This window comes from Camelus bactrianus, chromosome 22, assembly GCF_048773025.1.
Source record: "Camelus bactrianus isolate YW-2024 breed Bactrian camel chromosome 22, ASM4877302v1, whole genome shotgun sequence".
In the NCBI taxonomy this organism is placed as follows: domain Eukaryota; kingdom Metazoa; phylum Chordata; class Mammalia; order Artiodactyla; family Camelidae; genus Camelus; species Camelus bactrianus.
In genome coordinates this window covers 17817697-17845574 of record NC_133560.1, presented here as the reverse complement: position 1 = coordinate 17845574, position 27878 = coordinate 17817697, and the positions used below count along the sequence as shown (strand labels likewise).

Here is a 27878-nt window from a genome sequence, read left to right as displayed (position 1 = left end):
AAACATTTGTATACCAATGTTCATAGTAGCCCTATTCACAAAAGCCAAAGGAGGGAAACAACAAAGTGTCTATTGACATATAAAAAGATAAACAAAATATGGTACATATGTACAATGGAATATTATTTACTCTTAAAAAGGAAAGAAATTCTAACATATGCTACAACATGAATGATCCTTGAGGACATTATGTTAAGTGAAATAAGCCAGTCACAAAAGACAAATACTGTATGATTCCATCTACATGAAACACTTAGAACAGTCAGATTCATAGACCAAAAGTAGCCTGGTGGTTGCCAGGAGCTGAGAAAGGAGGTATGGAAGTTATTGCTGTGTATAGATTTTCAGTATGGGAAGATGAAAAAGTCACATAGCTGGATAAGGGTGATGGTTGTACAACAATGTGAATGTACTTAAGACCACTGAACCGTACATTTTAAAATCGTAAATTTTATCTTATGTATATATTACCACAATAAAAAAATTGGGCAAAGGACTTGAACAATTTCCAAAGAAGATATTAAAATGACCAACAAGCACATGGAAAGATGCTCAACGTCACTAGTCATTAGGCAAGTGCAAATCAAAACTATGAAAAAGCATTCCATACCCTCCTAGGATGGCGATCAAGAAAACAACAGATAATAACAAGTGATGACGAGGATGTGGAGAAATTGGAACCCTAATATACTGTTGGTAGGAAAGTACAGTGGTGTAGCTACTTTGGAAAACAGTTTGCCAGTTACTCAAAATGTTAAATACAGAGCTACCTTATATGACTCATCAATTCCAATGCTAGGTAAATACCCAAAAGAAATGAAAATATATGTCCACACAGAAACACGTACATGAATGTAGCATCATTCACAGTAGCCAAAAGATAGAAACAACCCTGCTATGTGTTGAAAACAACCCCCAAATTTCATATGTTGAAGGCCTAACCTTCAAAGGTTTGGGATTTGGAGGTAGGATCTTGGGGAGGTAACTGGGCTTGCATGACACCATGAGAGTGGGGTCTGTGCAATGGTATTAGAGACTTCTCTCTCTCCTTGCCCCACCACTGTACCATGTGAGGATACAGCCAGAAGATGACTATACGCACACCAGGAAGAGGGCTCTCACCAGAAGCCAAACACGCCAGTACCTTAATCTCAGATTTCTCAGCCTCCAGAACTGTGAGAAATAAGTATGTGGTGTTTAAGACCCCCCAGTCAATGGTATTTTGTTACAGCAGCCGGAGCAGACTAAGACAAATCCAAATGCCCATCAATTGATGAACGGATACACAAAATGTGGTATATTCATGCAATGGAATATTATTTAAAAGGACTGAAGTACTGATACATGTCACAATATGGATGAACCTAGAAAACATTACGCCAAGTGAAAGAAACCAATCACAAAGGACCACATATCATCAGACTTCACTTACATGAAATGTCCAGAAAAAGCAACTATATAGAGACAGAAAATAAATTATTGATGACGTAGAGCTGGGGGATTGGGAGGAGAGAATGAAGAATGACTGCTAACAGATATGGGGATTCTTTTGGGGTGAAGTGTTCTAAACTTAGATTGTGGTGACGGTTGCACAACTCTGAATATACTAAAATTCACTGAATTATATACTTCAAATGGGTGAAGTATGTTGCATGTGAATTAAAATCTTGATAAATATATTCAAAAAGTTTTAAAAATCACTCTGATAATTGAGAGAAGAAAGGATATATATGATCATTTATGAAAGACACATGCATGTGAGAAAGAAGTATATACTCAGAAACAAACATTTATGTGCATAGATCTAATTAACTTCCTTTTAGTTAGGATCTCAAATTGGAGATATGAAAAGGGAAGTAGGTAGGCCTTGTGTGTGAATATCCTTCTGCAGAATATTGGTAAGATGACCTCGGAAGAAAGGGGATCATAGTCATACAGGCTATGGAATACTGGCTATCTTCTGTTTAAAATTTACACTGAATCAGAGATAAATCTGCATCAAACATCTTTTTTTTGAAAACACAATGAGTCTCGAGTAAATGGGTAAGCGTAATAAAATATCTGATTAGAAAGATGTTTTGAGTCTTCATATATTACCAAATTCTGTTACCCAACATGATAGAAATTTTTTGAGCCTTGTGGGAGAGAGATGAATCAAAGCAGGCTGCTCCTGACGGACTGTGGGGTGGGAGAGGACAGAAGAACCCAGACTGTGTGTTCCACAGAGGACATTTCATTTGTATCAACAATGTACAAGATGTCCCTATTCATTCCTCTGTTTTCAAAAATGAAAATTTGGAACCACAACAATAATTAAGTCATGGCCCAAAAGAGGTTCGTAATATTATACTCCTCACCAACAATTTCATAATAGGCTCTCTTTTTTCAAGTTCTCACTGTTAAGGGGTTTGTGTGCTAGGGACTATTTGAATGAGCCAGCCCTTAATTTCTCAAGCTAGTCCAAAAGCTACAGTGAAATGACCATCTTATAAATTAACAACAGTGAAGTATAAGACAGAGAGTTTAGTTGAATAGCAGGAAGTACAACCAAGCAATAAAATTTTGCACTTAGATTTCAACTATAGATAAAATAGCATTCCTGAGTCCATGAACTTAAAATCATTTTTCTTCAACACATATCATCAAGAAAGCATTTCCAGAGTAAGTAATTCCAGAAGGGGGATGTTCGATGGGGAAAAATAGGAGGATGAAAAGTCCTGTCGAGTGACCCCGAATAAAATCATTTAACCTCTCTGGCCTTACTGTTCAAAGAAACTATGAGTCACAATCTGTTATGGACTGAACTGTGTCCCCCCAAATTCATATGTGACTATATTTGGAAATAGGGCCTTTAAAGAGATAATTAAAGTTAAATGAAACCATAAAAGTGGGACCCTAAACCAAAATGACTGTTGTCCTTATAAGAAGAGCATGAGACACAGGAAGATGTGAGCACAGAGAAAAGCCCACAGGAGGACATAGTGAGGAAGTGGCCACGTGCAAGCCAAGCCAAGACTTTTAGGAGAATCCAAACCTGAACTTCAGCCTCCAGACCTGTGAGAAAACCAATTCCTGTTGTTTAAGGCAGCCAGTCTGCCATACTTTGTGATGACAGCCCTAGCAAACAAACACACAATCTCTGCCCTGAAAATCTGGCAAGGATTTTAGGAAGTTTGAGAAAATAAATGTGAAAATCTTTTGTAAACTATGAAGTTTACTAAAAACAGAAGACACCACTATCTCTTGATGAGAATCATCATACACTTCCACGTGTAACAGAGTCCATGCAGGGAAAATGCTTTACAGAAGAAAAGTTAGATAAGTGGGGGCACCGGGAAGATGGGTGGAGGAGAAGGAGGATGGTCCAGAAGATCGTGTTATGCCCACCTCCAACATAAAGGGTCTTTATTTCCTCTAAATGAGTGCCACCGAGAAACCAGTTAGAACCCAACAGCCGCAACTGCATGGTAGCGAGAAGGACATAACCAGATGTGACCCAGTGCTCATTGTAATATAATTAAGCATTGTGGTTTAGGCCGCCCCATAGGTTTTCCTGGGTGCATCATGGGTTAGGACATGAGCAAAGAAGACAAACATGACTAGCCATTCCAGGGGCAAGAGCTGTCAATCAATCAAAAGGCCGCCTCCATGGGAGAGTAGAAGAGAGAGGGCAAACAAAGACCACTGCTTTTTTCTCCCTTACTTCAGCCGTCCTCCCATTCTTGGAGGTGTACTTTTCCTTTCCTAAATAAATCCTTTAAAACCTTTTGCCACACAACACTCCATCTCATGTCTGAATTCTTATCTTTCGGGCATGACAAGAATGGGGGCCTTTTCCTTCCCCTTTTGGGATAACAGAAAGACTAAAGAAAAACCTATAATACTGGTTTATGTTTGTTAGCTGATTTGTATTGTCAACTCCTCCTGGTTTATGAGGTCTTGTATTTGGCATGTTAGGAGATGAATACCCACTTTAAAGTGAAAACAACTGGAAGACTAACTTATTATTGTAAGAGAAAAAGAGCAAAGACCTTGATAACATTGCTTAGTTTAAATATATTCAGTAATTGATGTCAACAGTGTTGTAATTTATCTATCTCACAGAAGGTTACTTATTTCTACAGATAATAATATCTAACATGTATTGAGTCCTTGCTCTTTCCAAGTATTAGTTCAGTTATTCCTCACAACAAACTTTGACGTAATACTGTTATTATTTCCCCAATTAAATTATGAAAGCATGGAGGGTGGGAGATAGTCACTGGGGAAAATGAGACCCAGACTGTAGTCTGTCCCTTTGTGTCTCAACCAAACCATTGCTTTCTGTTATTATAAATTCCTCTACAGGGCCAGGATTGACAGGAAATGTGTTATAGGAAAATCTGCCTCTATGCCATTTGGCAGTATTACTTATCACATCCACATATTTCCATGCTCACACACACTTATTTATGGTTGTATGATGTAAATATATGTTTATTTCCATTAAAAATAGAAACTTCCATAATGTGCCTGAAGTTTTTATTCTATTTTTTATTCTATTTGAGCTAAATTTATGTATGGCTTACTTCCAACTGAAGCTAGTTTTTTTTTATTGACATATAGTCAGTTTACAATGTGTCAGTTTCTGGTGTACAGCATAATGTTTCAGTCATACTTACGGTGTAAACCTAGATTTTTTTAAGGGCTTCATCAAATCGATACCGTGTTTTATTATACTTTAACTACACCTTGGTACATAAAATGCATGTCTTTATTAATCTTACTCCAACACTTATATAAAGCTCCTAAACCTGACAAGCCAGAATATTTTAAATCAAGAAGAATACTTTGCATAATTTGAAGCTGGAAATGATGAATACAAAGTAGCTATAGCAAACATAAACATTTATAAAGCATGTAGTAGTATTACTTAACATCAATTCAGAGAATTTTAAGCATATGCTAAACACAGAATTTCTGTCCCTTTGTGTTGTTCGCTTCCATTGTAGTCTGTGAGTATTTGACTAGAAGCTTCTATAACAATACAGCTGACTGAATGCAAATTGACTATTGTCATATGAGGACTTAGATTGTTCCAGTAGTCAGATACTTCTTTTTCTCTGCTGGCTCTTTCCTGTCATTATTTAAACATGCACGAGTCTAGCTCATCTTTGAAAAGCAAAATATCTCTCTCAACACCATCTCCACTCTCTGTCCGGGGACTGTATCCCTCACAGTCCAGCTCCCTGCAAGAGTGGTTTACATATTCATGGATGTCACTTTCTATGTTTTTCATACTTCATTTTAGCCTCCTTGCAGCATCAGATACTGGTGCTCACTCTCTCCTTTAAACACTTTTTCTTGATTCCTGTAACATGTCCTGTCCTTCTACATCCCTTCAGAGACCCTTGTTCCCTAGAGTCTCCCCTTAGGCTTCTCTTACCATCTTCAATTGTCCCTAACTCATCTACTTCCAGGACTGAAATCTCCTCATATATTCTGATGAGTCCCAAAGCTATCTATAGCACCAAATGCTTCTCTGGGTACCCACTAGACAACTCCACCTGGAATTTCCTCAAGCATCTCTAGCTCCACATCTTTCCCCATAAACTTGGTCCTTTTCCTGTATTCCTTGATCTCAGCACATTAAAAATAGAATCTCCACTCGACCTTTGGCTGAAACCGGAAATCTGAACATTATTCCTGACTCCTCCTTCATCCTGATCCCCTAATCAATCAAATCTCATCTATCACCACTATCCATCTGCTCAACCTCCTAAGGTCCCCTGAATCCAACTCCTTCTTCCCACTCCTGTGCTCACTCCCTCAGTTCAATCATCTCAATTTTTCCTAGGTTAAGGCAATGACCTCTTACCTGCTCTTTCTGCCTCCACTCTTGGTCCCCTCTCTCCAGTCCTCACACTGATGCCAAGTGATCACTCTAAATCACAAATCCAATTGTGGCATTCTCTTTAAATTCCATGACTGGTTTCCCAAAGCCTATAAAATAAAGTCTAAAATTCCAATAATGGTATATATGGTATTCCTGGTCTTCAGGATAAGCAACTGCTTCCCTCCCCATCTCATTGCTAGACACCCCCTCAACACCCCCCACATTTGAGCCAGACTAATCTATCTTTCATCTGTAAAAATCAACCTTCTTTCTCTTTCCTCTGTGCCTTTGCATACACTGTTGATTTTGTCTAAAATGCCTTTTGTACCAGCCTCTTCACTCGGCCAAACCTTTCAAAACTCAGATCATGAGTTATAGAAAGGCTAAAGAAATAAGGAAAGTGGTGACCTGAAGCAAGGAAGGCCTTCACCAGTTTCAGGCCAACCTAGAGAACAGAAGTTCTGATTTATAAGGCTCCTTATTCTAGCACAACTCAAAGGGACAAAAAAGCTGGATTAGAAAGTGCAAATACTTCATTTCCCAAATCTCAACTCTGTCAAGACTTTTGTGTGTGTCTGTGTGTATAAGTCTGTGTGTATATGTGTGTTCGTGGGCACACACTTTTGTGAGGAAAGTTAGCAGGCTAGCCTCTTCCCATCCCCACCTTCTCCTACCAAAGCAGCAGATCCCAGACATACTTTCAGTGTGGGCTTCAGACTAGAGAAGAGATATGCCTGGAGAATGACACAGCCCATCCTTACAATCCTTCCTTCCTTCACAGAGAACAGGAGCCAACACACCCTGCAGCCCCAAACTGTAACACTGTTAATCTGGGACTACAAAACATAATGGTGTGGCACCTAGAGAGTCCTAAGTAAATACTCATTGAATGGCCAGACAAACAGAAAGTAAATAGGGAACAGGGGCAAACTGTTGACGACTGCTGACATTGGGTCATGAGTTTTAAATGTACCCAAACAAAAACTTTTTTTTAAATGCTGTAAAATCCAAACTCAAGTTACATAAACAGTAAGTATACTTAGTAAACAGTAAATAGTAGTAACTAAACAGGAGGTGTACAAAATATACCTCATTTCTGAAGAAAGTAATACTGTCAGAGCTGTTAGAGGACTAAATAAGATTGTGTATTTAAGTTCAGCTCACAGCCTGGCGCATGGAGAATATAAAACAAATGCAAACTCTTCTCATGACTGGCTGGCTTGGCTTTAAGTCCTGTACTCAACAGAGACTGGCCATTAGACTAGATGCTGGCAAGTGGGAGAGCTCTGCCTAATGTCTCCCAGTGCCTTTGTATAGTAGTGGTTACAAGTGAAGTTTAATTTTTCATGGAATACAGTAACACCTTAATTCACTGGGACTGGTTACTTTATCTGAGGTAGCTAGAATTTCTGAATGGCAAGGTACACCTGACATTATTAATCTGTTTACTATGTATCCTTCTCCCTGCCTCCCCATCACCACCCAAACTATACATAGTTTCTCTGTTATCACAGAAGCTAATGAAGTCTCCAAGAAGCCACTGCCAAGAAAGTTCTCTTCTAAGGCAAAGCAGATGCACTAGAGAACAGCTGAGAGGTGGAGGCTGCTGCAATTAGTAATTCCAAGAAGGATCAGGAAGTAGAGGCCAGGAGACTTAGCTGAGATCCTTTTGATTCTCACTTTTTCAGCCCTCATCACAGTTGGACAAACCTACATCCAAAAGTTGTGGACATTCATCAGGGAGCTTCAACAGAAGGTGAGGTGCAAAGATTCCTCCACTTTCCAGGATGAAAACAGAATCAATTAGGAATTTCCCTAGGAGTCAGGGTAGCATTTGACAAACCACCACTGCTATACCTGCTTGTTATAATTTTTGTGGCTCAAGGCACTTCTATAGTCTACAATGTGGAGAAGAGGATTAAATCTTCCTGTAACTGCCTGGGATTATTGCCCAGTCAAAAGGCCATTATTCTGAGCTGCACTTAATTGTTGACAGAGGAGAAAATTATGAAGATGGCAGCTGAATATATCACTGAGCCTAGAAAATACCCTAGAAGTCAATCATTTACACGATTCCTGATAGAGACTCATTAGTAAACCTACATGTTTTTAAAAGTAAAATCACACTTAATGAAAGGCTCATTTTCTTTCTTTTACAATAGTACATAATTGAGTCTTATGTTTGCACATTTTGCTAATCAGGACTTTTAAATTATTTAAATGATAGTCTGTATTCCAGTATTATGGAATAAAAATAACAGTGGAGGTGAGGGGAAGGAGAAAAGGTAAAAAAATGTCTATTTGACTTGATTTATATTTAATCAATGTTTCCTCAGTGCTACTGAAACCATTTTTTTTTTCATGTGGGAATTTCCAATTTAATAAAAAGAACAGTAAGATCCTAATGTAAGAGAAAACATTTTTATTACATAGATGATGATAAATTAGCTAAAGATGCATGTGAAAATTTTAAGTATAAATGAGGTGTAGAAATTGATACATGCAACTTAGACACATTTATTAGTGTTATATAAACAATTCTAATATTCTGATTCTAGGGTGAGAATAGAAGACTAAGTCTAACAATAGACAAAACAGAATCAAACGTATGTTTAAGCAAGACATTTCAAAAGAAATGTTAGTAATTTAATAATAAAGGCTACCATTTATCAAGTATTCACTGTGCTCTGGGCACAATGCCTACCGCTTCATGTATTTGGCATGATTTAATCCTCTCAAAATCCCAGTGAATAAGGTACTTTAACTTCCTATTTTTAAGAAAAGAAAATGGAAACTGAATGTGGTTAAAAACTTGCTACAAGTCACAGCTAGTTAGTAGCCTATGATTTGAAAATAAGTGAGACTTATCCCAAAGTCTGTATGTTTACATGGTCCACAAGACCACGTATTCCACACCAACAGGAACCAGTATATTTTGTCCTCCACTGGCACATACTATGTGTTCAATAAACATCAGTGAAAGAGTGCATGAACCTATCTGTCTATTCCTCATTTTACTGATAATTCTGTTCTGTTACCAAAGGAGAAACATGTATCTTTGCAAACTCACCCATCATGGTAAAAAGAACTTTTTAAATGTTTCAAATTGCCCGTTTATATTCATTCCCTGAGTTTACTTCCAAGGAGGACCAAGGCCCCTTCACCATTTGAAAGGCGATGCTTTGTCAAACTGACCTGAGGTACTGTTCTGAGGTATTAATTTTTTCTCCCCAGTTTTCCCTCCTCCTTTCTCCCCACAACTCTGCCCCCAATTTCAGGGCTTGGTCCGGTGTCCTTGCCTCGGGGAATCACACAGCAGAGAGGGTAACCAATCTCTCGTATTTTTGCTTTTTTTCAAAGCCCAGAGAGCCACTAACCAGGAAGAGGCCACGCGGACAGGCACATCAAGGTACCACCCATACCAGCTTCTCTCTCACCGGTCCCCGTGTGGTCTTAGACCCTTCGCATTTGCGACAACAGAGAAGGAAAGAGCGAAGGCGCCCAGGAAGGCTTCGAGCTAAATATTCTCCCCTCTAACGGGGCACAGGCTCACAATCAGAGGTAAAGTTCACGGACAGTAAGCAAAAAGAATAATATTGCTTCACACACGGATCTGCGGCCTGAGGTTCAGTCACCACAGGTAGTCCACCTACACATTCCCCTCAAGAGTCAACCACACACCTCTCCCGGGAAGCCGCTGAGGAACCACCAACTTTTCTATTCCAGCTCTCTCAAAAATCGAATTCAGGAAATTGGTAGACCAAGAATTCACGTAGCCCAACTCCACTCTTTGATAAATTATACGAAAAGCTACAAAGGCAGGGAACAAGGGATTTCCAAAGCCCACACAGAGAAACTTCTGGCAATTTAATAAACCACATCATCAAAACCCACCACCTTAGAAAAAGCCAGGGCTTTAATTTTTTTTTTTTTTTTTTTTAAGTAGGCGCCATACTTTTAGAAAGAGAGGGCAGAACCACTCCAATGAAGAGAACGGAACTGAAACTCACAGTAGGTTCTGGAACAATATTCTAGCCAATCCGCCAGCCAGCAGAGGCCTTACCCGAGCATGGGTTGGTGCACGCTCCGCTTAGCTCCCCCTCCTCTCCAGTGAAGACACTCGGGGAAACCCTCCAATGAGAAGACCCTTAGGGATAGGGGGCGTGGTCTAAAGGGGCGGAGAATTTGACTCAGGGATCGTTAAAAACTGTGCGCTGATTGGCCGGGCTTCTTCCCTCTACGACCAGTCCTCTTTGGCAGCTAGAGCCATCCATCAAAACAATTACACCAATCAGCGGCGAAAGTGCCCACTTCCCGCCCCCCCACCTCTGCAGGAAAGCCCCGCCCTCCAATATATTACTCAGGAGGCCAGCCGCGGCCCCTTCTGCTCCGAGCTGACCCTGAGGAGGGCAGCGTCGTCTGGGCGGCGCTGCGGAGACCTCCACCCAGGACGGCTCCCCCTCCCCGGGCCTCTCCCCTCTCGCCCGCGAGTCCCCTCGCCTCGTAGGCTTCTCGGATCTAATATCGTGGGGTGAGGTGAGAGCAGGCCCGGGGAGGGTGGTTACCGCTGAGGAGCTGCAGTCGCCATCAAGGTGAGCTGGGATTGCGGGGCTGACCTCGGGGTGCGGGTAGGGAGCAGGGTTGGGCGGCGCGGGGAAGGGGTAGGTCTCGCGCCCTTGTCCTCGGTTTACGCTCCGCTGCTGTGAGCAACAAGTTCAGGCTAGTCTGAGCCTGGAGGGGCGGGGCCAGGTCCGCCCTCCTGAGATGTCTTAGTCAGGTCCGCCCCGTCCCGGGCACCAGCGCCGGGGCGAAAGAGTAGGGCCCAAAAAGTTAGTGTTTCCACCTCTGCCCACCCCTTCTGTCTCCCAACCCTAAAGAGCCCCTGCCTTCCTGTCTTGTGGTTGTTGGGGGGGGGGGGGGGGCCGGGACCGTCCGTGTATCCAGGGCTTAGCCTGTGCCCTGGACATAATAGACGTTCAGTAGTGTCTTAAATTAATGAAATCCCAGGTTCCTCTTGCTGGCTGGATTATCCTCCGCCCCCCATTGCGTGCTCCCATGGCACCCCTTAAGCTTCTTTTTCTAACGCCAATAAAAGTTAACAGCTATGCTAAACTCTTTTATTGAATCATCTTGTTTAATCTTTACAGCCATTCAAATAGGCAGACTAGAAATAAGCTCCTTATTATTGTCCAGTGTTTATTAGGCACCTAATATATCTGCTAAGTACATATGTACCTGGGTGCTCTCATTCATTCATACAAGTCTATGAAGTAAGTAATAACCTCATACCCACTTTACAGATCAGGAAATACAGACTAAAAAAAGTTGGCCAACTTGAACAGTTTAAATTGTTCATTAATGTCAGAATTTCAAAGTTTTTGCATGAATATTTGCATTTTTCTTCTTTAAAAAGGCATAGCTCCAGCCCTCTAGGAACTCACAGTTTAGGATATGACCAACTGGTTGGGGAGGCGAAGAGCAGTACACGGCACTTTGCAATGACTTAGTTTCACCAGCAGCATTGAGGGAGGGGAGACTTGTGTTATAAAGCACTTGGCACAACCCAAGGCTGGAAAGGCTGTTCTTTCACTCCTTTCTGGGCTTTGTTCTATATATAGATGATAGAGGTACTGACAACAACTGACTCTCAGAAACTGCTACACCAGCTGAATGCCCTGTTGGAACAGGAGACGAGATGTCAGCCAAAGGTCTGCGGCTTGAGACTGATTGAATCTGCCCACGATAATGGCCTTAGGATGACTGCACGACTAAGGGACTTTGAAGTAAAAGATCTTCTCAGTCTAACTCAGTTCTTTGGCTTTGACACAGAGACGTTTTCTCTAGCTGTGAATTTACTGGACAGATTCCTGTCAAAAATGAAGGTATGTTTAAAGCTGCATTACCCTGAGTATTTCATGGTTCTGCTCAATGTGTTTTGGAGATGGTATTGCTACCTTTGGGCTGATACTCATAATCTTGACCTTTTTTTGTTTTCAACAAGTAACATTATGGTAATTCTATGTACAGCATTGATACTCTTCCTTTAACCAAGAGTAATGCATCATTTATTAGACTTAACTTCTGACATTGAAAAATAGTCTCATATGAAATAATTAATTGCAGAGTTTCCCAAAAGGAGAGTTGGCTGTTGTGTTTAAAAGTCTTGGTAGGTTGGCATTTTCATTTACTTACTGTTGTTTTTAATTTAGAGAAATGTGTTAGGGGCAGAATGCTAGGTTGTGGGTTAAGAATTAGAGTGTATTTCTTTCTTTTTTTTTTTCTTTTTGCTGATGCTGTCAACCACCTGGTCGATAGCATGTATTTCTTAATCTCTATTCATAGATAATAAAGTTCTAATTATTTTAGCCTTATATTTCCTCCAGTCTTGCTTATGCTTGGCATTTTCAGCCTAAGTTTGCATATAGTAGAGAGTATCTTCTAGAGGACTATTTATATATAATTATTCTCTATATTGGATGAGAAAGACTTGTGTGTAGCTTTCAGAGTTTATGAGACTGACACGACCTACTGCATTAACGAGGCACCTTCTTTCAGAGTTTAACTGTTAAAAATACATCTGACTTCTCTGTGCACCTGTAGTCATTGGTACGTAATGAAATATTGTGACAGTTAAAATGAAACTAATCTTTTAGTCCTCAATACCTAACACAATGCATCAGATACAGAAAGAGCTCAATGTTTGCTGAATGGAATGGTTCAAGAAACTTGTTCAACAGACTAATTAAACAACTCTTTAGACACTGTGCAAGCACTACCTTTGACTCTGTAAATGGTGCACAGGTGACTAACGTACATTTGTCCCTTTAGGTATATTACAATTTTAGCGAGAATAACGTTTGCACTGGTAACGTATAGGTAAAGCATAATAAGAAAAATAATTACATTATACCTCAAAAGAGGCACAAATATATTGCTGAAGGGATTCTAAAAGGAGAGAGCACAAATACTAGTAAAGGCTTCTTAAAGTTTCAATTGAGCTGGAACTTAAAGTGGACAGAAATTTGATGGTGATAAATTTTGATTTGTAGACACTTAGAAAATGGTAAATAAGAAAAGATTGGTAGTATATAGAGCTTTTACATAGGGCAGAGTAAACAGTATTTGCCAAAGTATTTTTAAACATTTTACATGTGTTAACTACAAAGAAAACAACCTGGAAAAGCATAACATTCTTGTGCGTAAGCTGTAAGGTATTTCAGTCCTCATTTAAGCCTTTGACCAAGTAACTTATTTGGTCCAACTGGAACACAGTGCTTTCTGCAGTAATTTAAACAAACCAAAATAGGTAAGAATTTTTACGTGCTGAGGCCAAACATAAGGAAACTTAGCCTGTTTACTAAAAAATTAGTTCCAAGTGGGTATGTAGGGTTAATAGGCTACAGTTAAGGTCTGAGTAGATCTTGTTAAGTGCTTCACACATGAGAAATAGACCTCACAGATACATTTTCAAAATGATGGGTCTGAGTTTTAGATTATCCTTTTTTTTTTTAACTGAAATAAGATAAAGACATGGAATAATAATAAAAGACATGGTCTTTTTAGGTACAGCCCAAGCACCTTGGGTGTGTTGGACTGAGCTGCTTCTATTTGGCTGTAAAATCAATAGAAGAGGAAAGGAATGTCCCATTGGCAACTGACTTGATCCGAATAAGCCAGTATAGGTTCACGGTTTCAGACTTGATGAGAATGGAAAAGATTGTGTTGGAGAAGGTGTGTTGGAAAGTCAAAGCTACGACTGCCTTTCAATTTCTACAACTCTATTACTCACTCATTCAAGAGAATTTGCCACATGAAAGGTATGTGATCTTTGTTCTTAACAAAGGAGATTTGAAGTTGGAATGGTATTGTCTGGATTTTACGTAAAATCAATACACTGGGAGAATTCCAATCAAAATAAGTAAAATGACAACCGCAGCTCTGAGTTTGACTTCACTCTTCAGCAGAAGTGAGAAAACTTTCATCAATAGCTTCTTGAAGTCGATGAAGGCTAATTCTTAAGACTAAGGGACATTTCAGCTTTTTAAAAATTATGTTTTCCATTTATAGAGTAGTTATAGAATCTAATAGGTAAGTATGTAACACAGATTTATGGAAAAAGGAACTTTAGATTCAAGAATGGATTAAAATGAAATGAAAAGAAACGTTGATAGCTGTGGGCCTGATACTTTACTGTTTTTGCCCAAATTATTTAAAATTCATGTATGGTATCCTTAACATGTTCATGTCTCTGAAGGAAGGGAAATTCTTTACTTCAGATAATTCATTTTCTATGTTAAGTGTGCATAAACATCACTTTAAAATTGACTTATTTTTGAAAAAATAAAAAAACCAAAATTGACTTATTTTTCTATAATTTTGGCTAGATGTAAAATTATCTACATAAAATTATTCTCATTTTCTTTTTAAAGGAAGATCAGCCTTAATTTTGAAAGACTGGAAGCTCAACTTAAGGCATGCTACTGCAGGATCATATTTTCTAAAGCAAAGGTAAATATTTTATAAAGATTAAACCTATTTATACACCTATTCTTATGTTCAACATTTACTTAAAATTTATCTCTTTCAGCCATCTGTGTTGGCATTGTCTATCATTGCATTGGAAATCCAAGCACAGAAGTGTGTAGAGTTAACGGAAAGAGTAGAACATCTTCAGAAACATTCCAAGGTATGTCAGAGTCATAGCCCAAATCCTGTTAACAGCTGTGAAAGAAACTACACTTGTTCCTGAAGTAAAATGAGATGTACCATGTGTTGACATGAAACTTAAGTAGCTTATCCTCAAAACTTTTTGACAAGGAAAGACACGTTGATAAGATTGCAATTACTACTGTAATTAAATACCTGCAGGACTTTTAAGTAATATATTTTTAAAATTTATGCACAGATAAATGGCAGAGATTTGACTTTCTGGCAAGAGCTCGTATCCAAGTGTTTAACTGAATATGCATCAAACAAGTGTTCCAAACCAAATGTTCAGAAGTTGAAATGGATTGTTTCTGGGCGGACTGCACGGCAACTGAAGCATAGTTACTACAGAATAACCCACCTTCCAACAATTCCTGAAATGGGCCCTTAATTGGTAAATTTGTTTAGTTATTCTCCATGTAGAAAAAAAACTTTCTAATGCTATAATTGTCTTCTACAATTCAAGAATTTAAATCTGAATTATTTTCAAAATAAACAAATGGAGTTGGAATAGCAAAGGGGAAAATGACTTCACTGATCTAGTCAGCTAATATTTGAGGGCATTTACTGTATTCAAGGTACAGTAAGAGTAAGGAATTCCTAAGAGTAAGGAATTATCTAACCTTAGATATATATATATGTTAGCCATTTCATTAAATTAACAGCTTAGAAAGCAGCATCCTCCTTCATAATCTGAACTTTAAAAGTAGCACTAAAATGGTATTTTTTTTAATTGCACATCATTTTGCTGTATGTAGACTCGAGCTTTGGCTCATTTAAAGTTACACAAGCCTAAGTAAGAGAACAGGACCAAAAGTTTGAACCACACATGAATTAATTTGAGACTGTTAGCTTATTAGCAAAATCAGCATGAACTTGGATGTTGTACTTAAAAAGTAAGTTATGACAGATGGTTGCCTCTACATTGGGTGTCTGGAAACTGCCAGAGTGTCTCAACACGATAGTTGTATATCATTGCTACAGAAGTTGGAACACTGGAAAGTAGTTACATGCATAAGAAATATAAACCTTGTCCTTAATGTATGACATACATTCTTGCCATCTAAATTTAACTCAGTGTTGATTTAACTTCTTTCCAACTCAAAACTAAGTGTTAACATTGAACACATCTACGTAAGACATGATTAAGAATCTTAGATATGAACAGTTGATTTTTAACAGGTAGTAATATTTGTGTTTGGCAAACTTCTGATAACTTGATTTTTTGTTTGTTAAATAGGATTATTACAGCAACAAAAAAAAACACTTCTCTGAAGTCTTTCTCCACAATCCTGAGCTGTGGATTCCATAGTTATAATGGATTTAAGCTGTGAAGCCTCAAAACATCACAACTAGATTAGCATTGATGTTCTCAGATTTGGGAAAACTGCCTAATTACCATTACCCTATAGTGGAATTACTCAAATTTGAATTCACCTGTGAAGCATACAAATCAAAGCTAACAGCATAAATGTGAAGTGCTGACAAGCTTGGGAAGGTAAACTGTGAATCTTCATTTCTAACATTGATCCAGCTTTCTCTGTTGGGTCAATATATTGTATTTAGGTGGTCTTAAAAATGGCTGCTTAATTCAAACGAGGAGGTTTGCATGAAAACCAGTATTACACAAATGCACTTTTAAGGTGTAACAAGGGTCACTATTCTAGGCAGTGAAAATGGTTTCTTGGCACCCATAATGCAAGTAAAATAGATAATCCAGAGATGTGGACTTCATTGGTATATGGGAATCACATTTAAATTGGAGGATATTTTATATAAAGCAAAACTACAGACCTAGTAATTTTGGCATATTATGTTATCTTTAATATTTTTCTAGAAACCAGGTTATGTTTGTATCTGTGATAAAAGTTTTATACAAAATTTACTGCCTCAATCTAGTCCCATCAAGAAAATTCAGCTTTATTGTAGTAGTAACTCAAAATAAATTAGCATCATTGTGAAAACTTTCTGCTTTAACACTCCAGAAGTTTTTACTAAGGACTGTTTTTATAAAATTGTCATTGCTTCTAATTTAAATTTTGCTTAAAAGGAAGAGAATACACTTTCACTAATTGACCCTACTGTGCCAAAAGAGTTTTAAGAAAAGTAGGCATCTTCATAATAATAAGGTCGCTGAGGTAGTTCAGGATTTCAGTGACTAAGGAGAGCTACAGTGTTAAAGTGTTGTCAACGGTTACTCAATTCGGTGTGTATCCTGAGTCTGTCCAGGATGGCTGTACCCAATTTTGACATCACATTATGGGTAGATACAGACTGGAAAATAAACCAAAGAACTGCAATGTATCTTATACTTCTGTAAACCATGTTTTATGGATAACTTTTCAGTTTTCCCAAAAGACTGATAAATTTCAATATTTTGAATACATCAGTGTTAATTTTGAGGTGGCAGAGGTAACCTAACCAACTACCATTATGTTTTGGTACTAAGGGATATACCTTTCAATAAAGTTACTGAAATGCATTCCTTTGCTGAGTGGTTTTCTGTTTGCTTCTCTTCTAACTTAATTAGCTACTTTGGCAATGTGATAATGGAACCACAAGAAAGAGCTATCTCGTCACTGTATTTAAATTTAGCTCTCAAGTCAGATGCATGGTAGAAGAAACAAAATCTCTTATAAAAGTATGGCTAGTACCTAACTGACACTTTCCTTCCTATTTTTAAAGATAGGCACAAGATGATGACAAGTAAATATGCTTAATTTGTATTAAAAAGTTGTTGTTTATGCACTGTTGGTTACTTTTCTTATTTAGATTCAACACTACTATGGCTATCCTTACTATAAATTCACCCTTCGATTCAGCCCACGAAAAGTTGTGTGCAACCCTCTTCCCTAATTAAACAGCCTTCCAGCAGGTGGTTGATAATGACAGGTAACTGCCAAGTATTGTGCTAGTCTGCTTAGATCACTTGTTAATTATTATTGGAACTGAAACAACGTATGATTTTGAACTGTTCATGTTTAACTAAACAAGACATCTTATAAAGTAGACACTGCAAGGAATTAATGATGAAAGAAAAACTTTTATAAAAGAAGGTTCCTTTTGCACTTGACTCAAATTAGATATATTTAATAATCCCTCTTTTCAAAAGTACTGTTTTTAAAAAAGGGCATCTGCACCTTCCATGTATTTCAAATTTTGTGACATACTATCTGAAAACAAACATTTCTGATCTAGTATTTGTGATTAGCAATGACAGTTGTTACTGTCAGGTGCTAGTGTCAGATGTTGTATATGAATCACCTCATGTATGTAATCCTCCAAACTGAATGAGGTTATCCCAGTTTACAAAAGAACCAGAGCCACAGAGTAGGTATGGGACTAGCCCAAGGTCTCATACCTGTACTTGGAAGTGAAGACAAAACTGAGAGCACTGAAAGGAGAAATGGACAAGGCTTCAAGCAATAAAATTGATAAACCTCTAGCAAGACTAACAAAAAAAGAAATGACCAATTTTAGGAATGAGATACCACTACAGAATCTAAAGATACTGAAAGGACACTACCTTTTTTACTACCACAAACAACTCTACACATAATTAGATGAATCAATTCCTTGAAAGACATGAACTACGAAAACTTAAAATTAGATAACCTAAATAAACGTACTATTTTAAAAAATTCAACACATTGTTTAGAATCTTACTGGAAAACCCTATAAATCATTTAAAGAAGACCTAGTACAAATTCTACAAATCTTTCCCAGAAATTAGAAGAATCACTTCTCAATTCATTTTATAAGGCCAGCATTAACCTGATACCAAACCTAGATAAATATAAATTTTTTTTTTTAATTTTTAAAAGCTATTGACCAATATCCCAAATGAACACATAAAAATCAACAAACAAGTTCAGATATATAAAATGAATAATACAACATGACCAGGTTTAGGATTGGGGGGAGATGTAAGCTGGTTTAAAATTAGAAAATCAATATAGCCCACCATTTTAACAATCTAAAGGAAAAAAAGATCAAATCAATTGATACCAGAAAAAGCATCGTCTATCTGATAAGGGACTTATGTCCAGAATACACAAAGACTCTTAGATCTCAAAGATAAATAACCCTTTAAAAAATGGACCAAAAATTTAAATAAACATTTCTCCAAGGAAGATACACAAATCATCAATCAGTACAAGAAAAGATGCTTAATACAATTAGCCATCTGAGAAATCACAACCACAATGTGATACCATTTCACATTCACCAGAATGGCTAGAATCAGAAGGTCATGTAAGTGTTCGCAGAAACGTGGAGAAATTAGAGCTCTCACACACTGCTGGTGGGAATGCAAAACGGTGTAGCCACTTTGGAAAAGAATTTAGCAGTTCCTCAAATGATTAAACAGAGTTTTCATAAAACCTGAAGTTCCGCTGCTGGGTAAGAAGCGAAAATATATATGCACATAAAAATTTGTACTTGAATGTTTATAGCAGAATTATGCATAGTAGCTAAAGGTGGAAACCTCCAAGATGTCCATCAACTGATACACGGACAAATATGTGTAAGTCATACAATGGATTGTTCAGCCAAACAAAAAGAATGAAGTACATACTAAAACATGGATGAACCTCTAAAACATCATGTGAAGTGAGCCAGAAACAAAAGACCACATGACTTCATTTGTATGAAATAAACCAGAACAGAAATACATGGAAAGTAAATAAGCAGTTGCTTGACGGGATTATGGGGACAGTGATAGCTGAAAGGTACGGGATTTGTTTGTTTGTTTTTTTCAGGTGATGAAAATGACAGTTGACTATGATGGTGGTTGAGTATTATGTGACTATACTAAAAACCACTAACATACACTGATTTTAAATAAGTAAAGTGTACGGTATGTGAATTATATATCAACAACCTATTTTTTAAAAAAGATTACGTATGATTCCATTTATATGATATTCTTTTAAAAAAAAAAAACAAACAAAACTACAGAGACAGAGACTAAACCAGTGGTTTCCAGAGTTTGAGGCTAGGAGTAGGGTGTGACTAGAAAGAGCGTGAAGGAGTTCTTGTGGTGACTGACCTATTCAATCTACTAATTTTGGAGGAGTTTATACCTATCTCTATGTAAGTTAAAATTCACAAAACTACAAACAAAAAAAAGTGAATTTTACTTTATGTTTATTCAAAATTCAAAAAATTTTTAATGTCAAGAAGAGAAGCCAATTAAAAGAAAAATGCCTCTTCCCCAACAATTCATTCCTAAAGTTATTGAGTAAAATGAACATAGGCATCTTGCCAAAGGGTGTGGCTGGGCTGCAGTGGCCCAGAGCAGGGTGTTAGGATCCCAGCAGGTGAGGGGGGTAACTGACTGGCACAGGGTGTTGGAGCCTGAGCAGAGTGAGAAAGACACTCATATGGGAAGATGATCTAGATTAGGGAACCCAATATATTAAGGATGTAAGAATCAGGTATCTCACTATTGCTGAAAGGAATTATATAGAAAGGAAGAGAGCAAAAATGAACCCCAAAGGTTTAGAAAGTTTAAATGTTAACTCACGGCTTTCAATATACATACAGACATAAAAATAAATATAGATGTAAACGTAGGCATAATATGCAGCAATTGCTCACTAGCACATAGAACCTGGCTTCTAAATACCAATCTCCAGTAAAAACAACCAGGGCTTCTTATAAAAATGGCTGATTCCTGGGCTAGGGAAGGGAAAACATAAGTCTGGTATATCATGTGCCAGAGAATAAGAAATTGCTCAAATATGATGGGGACATGTCAAAAGGGCCTAGAAGCCACCTAGCATGGTCTTCTACTGGTCAAATCTAGAAAAATGTTGAGGATCAGAGTAATGGGAATAACAGATTTTAACCCACTGAATAAAGAAGTCATGAGTGTACATATATACATATATATACATAAAAATTGAAAGTTTGGTGAGAAACAAGGCAGTACTTGGAAACTACATCACACAAAATACTTAATTGCAAACATTAAAAAAAAATAGCTTTACAGTGAGGAAGACTGGCAGGCACCACTTAATCAGTGATCGAAGTATAGCTGACCCTCAGTATCCACAGGGTATTGTTCCCAGGATCCCCCTTGGATATCAAAATCCAGAGATGCTCAGTAACATGACATGGTATTTGCTTATATCTATGCGCATCCCCCTGAATAAACTAAATCATCTCCAGGTTACTTCTAACGCCTAATACAACGTAAATACTATGTAAACAGTTGTAAACACAATGTAAACCTATGTAAATAGTTGCCAGTGCATAGCAAACTCAAATTTTGCTTTTTGGAACTTTTTGGATTTTTTTTTTTTAACTATTTTCCACCTTCTGTTGAATCAGTATTTGAAACCCATGGATATGGCAAGCCAACTGTAAACACTATCAGAAAAAGGACAAACTGAAACTAATAACTCATGATTGGATGCAGTAAGAACACAGCATCACTTCTATAAGAGTCCTGCCGAAGATTCATAACCTGAATCTAATCAAGAAGAAAAACCAGATGAAACTCAAAATGAGAGATGTACAAAACTAGGCTATAATCTTCAAGTGCCAAGGTTGTAAAAGTCAGAGTGAAAATGGGGACGTGTTCCGGTTTGGAGCAAACTAAAGACACCTGGTACCTAAAAGCAAGGCATGATTCTGACTGGATCCTTTTGCCATCAAGGACATTACTGGGACAATCAATTAAACATGAATGGAATGAAGGTCCAAGGATTCGGTGGTCATGTGTCAGTGCTAACTTCCTGATTTTAATGGTTGTGTTGTAGTTATGTAGAATCATGTGCTTTGAAGGAAATATACACTAAGGTACCCAGAGATGATGGGGCACCATGTCACCAACTTGCACACAAACCCGAGGACTCAGGAAGAAAACAATTCTGTCTTTTATGTGTAAATTTTCTATATACATTTCAGATTGTTTAAGACATTTAAATTAAAAAGGACTTAAGAAGGATGAAATAAAATTTCAAGATAATTCTTACCTATATGCCCAAATCACTAAAGATCAAAATGATATCACTGACATAATCATTGACTGTAATCTTGTCACTAACAAGGAATTCACCCAATAACCACATTCACTTCATCACTTCTGTTTTGTATTCATCTGGTCCAAGTGTTAGGTATTTTTCAGTTTCTTGACATAAAGTCATTCCTCAAGGAATAATATGCTAACTCAGACATTTTTTAAAAAAATTTTTTCAGTAAATTACTCAGAATATCAGGGGGGAGGTACAGCTCAAGTGGTAGAGTGCATGCTTAGCAAGCATGAGGTCCTGGTTATATCCCCAGTACCTCCCCCAAGAATAAATAAATATACCTAATTACCTGCCTCCACCAAAAAACAAAAACAAAAAAACAAAAACAAAAAACCTAAAATTACTCAGAATATATCTGCAGATTATTTTTTCCTTTCTGAAAAATTTTTTCATTAATACAAGTTCTTTGTGTGAATTGGTACACTTAGACAAAGGGGTACACAATTCCTATTTAGAAAAGTTTATTGAACATTATTCCTGCATCACACTTATTGAAAGAAAAACTTAATTTTCCCTGAAGGCACCCTGTCATTTCACATGATCTAAACCCTAATGTTTTTCATATTAAAAATACAGGTTAAATATGAAATTAGTAAAATGCAGCATATAAAACTTCATGCTGAGCAAAAAACAAGTCAAAAAAAGTTACCGTGTATCAGTTGGAGTTCCCACAAGTTATTTAAGATGTTTCCTATGTAAATCATATTTGAATGCAATTATTAGAGCCATGTTTAAATATATTTTGCAATTTGTTAACTGTAGGCATCCACAGTTTTCTTCCATCACATAATCTATTCCTTTGATTAAGCTGGCAACATCTGCTAGAATCCACAAAATGCAGCAAGAAAATTGTGATTATTTCTCAAGATTTGAGAAATCTGGTCCACCTTTACTGTAGTTTCCTGAGATTTCTGCTCCACTGAAGTCAAAACCAGGATTCTAAAAGATACGAAAAAAATTATAAAATAAAGTTTATAAGGAAAAATATAAGTAACCCAAAAGGAAAACAGTAAAAAGATATAAACTGGCAATTGACAAAAAAAGGAAATCTAAATGGCCAATAAACATGGGAAAAGATATCAAACTTCACTGTAATCACCAAAATGGAACTTGAAACTAAGTGGTGTTTTTTTCAATTTTCAGATTTACAAATATTTAGAAGATCAATATGTATATTACAGTGTTGACATACAGTGATATATATATACGGTGTATATTACAGTATAAACATATACTTTAGTATCAGTGTATAAAGATTTTAATAACTAACATTTTTTGAGAGCTTATTACATGCCAGCCAAGATTCTAAGAGCTATAGATATATATTAAAATATTTAATCCTCACAACAATCCTCTATAGTAAGTACTACCCCAGGTTTTAATCTTTTTAGAGGCATTTCATTTATTCAACAAACATCTATTGACTTCCTACTGTTCAGAAGACACCATGAGAAGCATGTGGAATTTAAGAGTGAACAAAACAGACAAAGATCCTTATTCTGGTGGAGCTTGCATTCTAACAGTAGGAGACAAATAATAAGCCCTAAGTTATGTAATGCAGGGGCCAGCACAGTTCCCTGTAAAAAGCAAGGCAGTAAGTACTTCAGGCTCTGAAAGCCATGTAGCCTCTGTCGTAACTACTTAATTCTGCTTGCTGCTACATAACAGACAACGCACAAACAAAAGACAAAGCTGTGTCCGCGTAAAACCTTCCTTCAAAAACAGGCAGTGGGGCCACAGCTTGCCAGCCCATGATCTAGTGTGTTAAATGCTGGTAAGTGCTATGGAGAAAAAGAAGAAAAAGAAGAAGAGAAAGAAAAGTAGGCCAAAGTAAGGGAAATGAAGCTTAGAGTTTTTTAAATAGGATGATTAAGGTCAAAGCATGCTTCATTGAGAAATGACCTGAAAACAGTGAAAAGTTAGCTAAGCTTTGGAAGAGCATTGCAGTCAAAAGGACAGAGAAAGAATGGCCTGGCAGGTTTAAGGAACAGCAAAAAGGCCATAATGTGGCTAGAGCAGAATGGGGGGTGGGGGGAGCAGCAGTAGGAGAGGAGGGCAGAGAGATCATGGGACCAGATCAGCTGGGGCCTTGTATAGGACTTTGTCTTCTACTTGAGTGAAAGAGTTCTGAGAAGAAAAGTGATGTAATCTGACATGCATTGTAAAAGGACTGCTCTGTTATTCTGAAAAGACTGTAGGCTTGGCAAGGGTAGAAGTAAAGAGAACAGTCAGAAGATTACTAGTGTAATCTAGGCAAAACATTAGAGGTGGTCCAGATGACAGTGGTCGCGGAGTTGGTGGTGATGTGTAGTCAAATTCTGAATATATCCGGAAGGTTGTGCCAGGGAGATTTCCTGACAAACTGGATAGGGTGTGAGAGAGAGAGAATAATGATGGACGATTCTCCAATTTTTTTTTTTTTTTTGGTTTGAACAAAGAGTTTCCATTAACTGAGATGAGAAGACTGGAGGTAGAACAGTTGAGGGAAGGAAATCAGGGCATTCACACTGGACATGTCGAGTTTGATATGTCTGTTAGGCAGCTAAGTGAATGTGTTAAATAGGCAGTTGGATATGTGAGTCCAACATTCAGGTGAAAAGTCCAAGCTAGGGATACACATTTGGGAATTACCATCATATAGATGGAAATTATCCATCAAAACTTTAACAATACTTTGATCCAGAAATAATTCTCCTAGATATCTATCTTAAAGGAATGTTTGAATAGTTTCAGAGATAAAGGCACAAACTTCGTTTGAAATAGACACAAAGAAATCTAAATCTCATCAAAGGGGAATAGCTAAATAAATAATTACAATACAATGAAACTAGGAAATACTCTGAAGCAGTTAAAAGGAATGAATTTTATCTGTAAGTACCAGTAGGGAAAGAGACCCAACACATTAAATGGAAAAGCAACATGAACATTACACACAGTAATCCTCCATTTATGTTAAAAATAAAACAATCCAGCCAATCTACTGATGAGATGAGAATGAGACAGGCATAGGATGGAAGACATTGATTAAAGGGCCTTACACTTTTTTACATAATGTAAGTCTGCATTGATTGAATTTTTATGAGTTTATTCATGCATTACTGATGTACACTAAATAGATTTAAACTTAAGACATCGTAGCAGTACAAATAAATTCCTCCCAAGGGTGGGGAATCAAATCCATACACAGAAAGGCCAGTCACTTTTCTAATCATTTAACTTAAAATATTCCTCTGAAGAGTTTTTATTTTTTTAAAACCACATTTGAGTTTTAGTTTCAAATAATAATTATCCTATGATTTACAGACGTTTAACTACACATATTCATTCATCTGACTTACTTCTTTCTGGAATCTCTCTAATGTAAGTTTTCTCTGCATTTGGTCTTGCACCCAAGGATCAGCTGCATATTCAGATTCTAGAAGAGAAGTCCAACAATTTGCTGCATCTCTCTTTGTCTTTGTGAGAACAATACGGACCATTTTTCTATCCTCTAAACAAACAAAAATCACAAAGAAATTAGAGTTCATCATTAGTTTATATTTTCAAAAATCATTAGGTAATCTTGATATACAATTGCTTTCAATATGTTTCTATTACTGTAACTTTCAGAGCTGCAAAGACAAAGGACTTAGTACAACAGAGGGGAAACATACTATGTTCCAAGACAAAATTAATTTTTAAAAAGATTCTAAGAAAAATAATAGATCACCCTTACCCAAAGTCCATGTTCCTTCATCAGCTATTGTAGAATCAAAGAGTTTGCCCTGAAAAATAAACATATGAAGTACTAAAAAATATAGAGATTTCATTAATTTTTATAATGCTTTCATGATTCAAGACTTAGCTAATTTCCTATCTAATCCACATACAATTGCCTAATTAGTTTAGAAAGGGGAGATCAAACTTAATACTACTTCAACACATTGATAGGTATTCATCCCTAAATTCTCACCTAGCGAGTGAGACAGAACCTAGTTTATTTATACTACTTGGTATATTTACTATAACAAAGAACACAGTGCTCTCTACAGAAAGATCAGGGCTCTTTTTTATAAGATGAAGAAATACTTCTGATCACTGATTGGCCATATGTGAAATTAATATCTGAAATGTTTTAACTTTACCAATTATAATAAGCTACAAGAAGAGGTCTCCTGCTGATATTTAGAAGAAATGGTGTCTTTAAAATAAACTTTTAAAAACTGGCTCAATCTCTCTGCAAGGCAATTTAACACTAAAAAATATTTTAAAGCACATACTGTAGATCTGATATCAGATTAGTTGTGACTAATTATTCAGAAATTCGTTTTAAGAAAGAACTAAGAAAAGGAAAAGTTTAAAAGATAATGCACCTGCTAAAATTCATTTTGATTTTTTCCTACTTACTAAATTTAAGCTTTAGAAAATTAAAATATCACATTAAAAAAAAGAAAACATATTTTTAAAAATATGTCAATACCAGTGGAAAAAAACTCCTACTGGCATAAATGCGTGCCAAAAATCCTAGAGTTAGTTATTGCTAAATTACCGTAGCTACTGTAATTACTAAGGTAAATTTGACTATAATCTCAAAATCACTGTTCAGTAAACTACGAATTACACAACTATACAGAAAGGTTAAGATGCAAGCTAACATAAATCAGTATCTTTCACATGAATCTTCCTTTTCTCTGAGGCACTCAAAACACTTCCATATAAAATAATAACAGCTAACATGTAGTGTGACCTTATTAAATACCAGGTACTACCTGCTCTAAGTTCTTCACTCACATGGATACCACGCTATGCTCAGAACAATCCTATGAGAAAGGTACTATAAATTACCCTACTTTGTGGATGAAGGCTTAGACACTGAACAATCTCTGGCCCAAGGTTACAGAACTAGAGAAACGACAAAGGTAGGTATCCTACCAAGTAATCTCCCTTCACCGTTACACAACACTGGTATCAAATATCTCGAGCATCTAATCTGAGAAAGGAATCTAACTTGAACTTCACTGAATTTAACTATAGTTTTTAACAAGGAAAAAATGGGTACCATCAGATACAAAGAGTACTGATGAGAATAAAAGGTATAGCACAATTACTTACTTCACCTCTTGACCATCTGCTTAACCACTCCACAAATATGCAGCATTTTTCTAATTTTAGATGAGAAAATAAATCACCTGACAATACATCCAAATCCTCATCTCGACATCCTTATCCTTAATTTTCATCTTTGCTTTTCTATAACTGCCTAAATACTTACTAGTTTAGTTGTATTATGCCTCCACACAACAACGTAACCTCTCTGAGTGAGGGAATACTATCTTTGACTGCTGTCCTCCCAGAACCTAGATCAGTGCCTGGAAGAAAGTATATGTAGTTAAAGTATCTCTTTAACGATCCAGTTAACCTGTTCTCAGTTGAAGACCCTCAGAGGAACAAAAGAAGCATCTTCATTTGGCTCCGACCAGACCAAAACCAGGGCAATTTTATCCTTCTTTCGGCCAGCCAGAGGAGCCGAACCGCCTTCCAACAGCCTTTCCACAGAAACCAAGAACTTTATAACTCGGAGCTCTGGCGGGGGAGGGGGTGGGAAGGAAGGGCCGAGAAGAAACTGAGTACAAGCCCCGACCTGCCGCTACCTTGAGGATCTCGCGGCCACCCACGGCCAGCGACACATGCCGGCTCTGCAGGCCGCACTGGATATCCTGGGCGCGAGTGCCTGGCGGCACCTGAACTTCAATGAACACCTCCTCCAAGGTCTGGTACCACTGGCCCCACGGCGTCCCGCACGGAACCACCCCACTGCGCTCCTCAAACGGGGCTGACATACTCCACTTCGCCTCCCGGCTGCGGTGGCACCGAGCGAGCCGAGCGCACGCGCGGAATCTCCGCGCTCAGGCCACCCTCTGTCCTCTTCGTTCGGGTCACTGCACATGCGCAGCAAAGTCATCTGCTGTCTCCGCTTGTTTTTCACTTTCAGTGGCCATTTAGGACAGACACTGGCAGGATTCAGGTTGAAAGAACTGAAATCCAGAAGCGTTTACATCCAAAGAACGATGGGAAACGGTTGGAACCTGTGAAGCTAGAACTCACTACACCGTCACCAATATGACGTCAAAAGCGACTGAAAATTCTCTGGTGTGAACTGCGCTTGCGCAAAGGCTGCTCGTGCATAGTTACAATTGAGTAACGCCAGTAGTGATTGGACCAGTTGGGTAGGATTGGGGGAGGGAGGAGATAATAATAACCTCCTATTGGATGAGAAC

General features: G+C 37.6%; 2 protein-coding genes and 1 long non-coding RNA gene across 4 annotated transcripts in view; 1 reads left to right on the top strand and 2 right to left on the bottom strand.

Moving 5' to 3' along the window:
- Positions 1–10106, bottom strand: part of LOC123613406 (uncharacterized) — a 190630-nt gene extending 180524 nt beyond the window's left edge. The window contains exon 1 of the long non-coding RNA XR_012501597.1: positions 9886–10106. This is a non-coding gene — a long non-coding RNA (uncharacterized LOC123613406). The remainder of the gene's footprint in view (positions 1–9885) is intronic.
- Positions 10107–10259: 153 nt separating this feature from the next.
- On the top strand, positions 10260–17063 carry CCNG1 (cyclin G1). Its single transcript, XM_074350324.1, has 7 exons — positions 10260–10467; positions 11494–11757; positions 13439–13692; positions 14305–14383; positions 14463–14561; positions 14781–14975; positions 15822–17063. The coding sequence occupies exons 2-6, from the start codon at positions 11494–11496 to the stop codon at positions 14970–14972; spliced, it is 888 nt and encodes a 295-aa protein (XP_074206425.1). The 5' UTR covers positions 10260–10467; the 3' UTR covers positions 14973–14975; positions 15822–17063.
- A 4379-nt stretch (positions 17064–21442) lies between these two features.
- NUDCD2 (NudC domain containing 2) lies at positions 21443–27753 on the bottom strand. Of its 2 annotated transcripts, none has more exons than XM_045508117.2 (4): positions 27443–27753; positions 25337–25385; positions 24960–25111; positions 21443–22560 (listed from the first exon to the last, which is right to left on the bottom strand). In XM_045508117.2, exons 1-4 carry the CDS (start codon positions 27560–27562, stop codon positions 22477–22479), a joined length of 405 nt encoding a protein of 134 aa, XP_045364073.1. In that variant the 5' UTR covers positions 27563–27753; the 3' UTR covers positions 21443–22476. The 2 variants fall into 2 exon arrangements, with proteins under 2 accessions (XP_045364073.1, XP_010970535.1); XM_010972233.3 differs by having other exon boundaries at positions 27252–27748.
- Between the last annotated feature and the right edge of the window lie 125 nt (positions 27754–27878).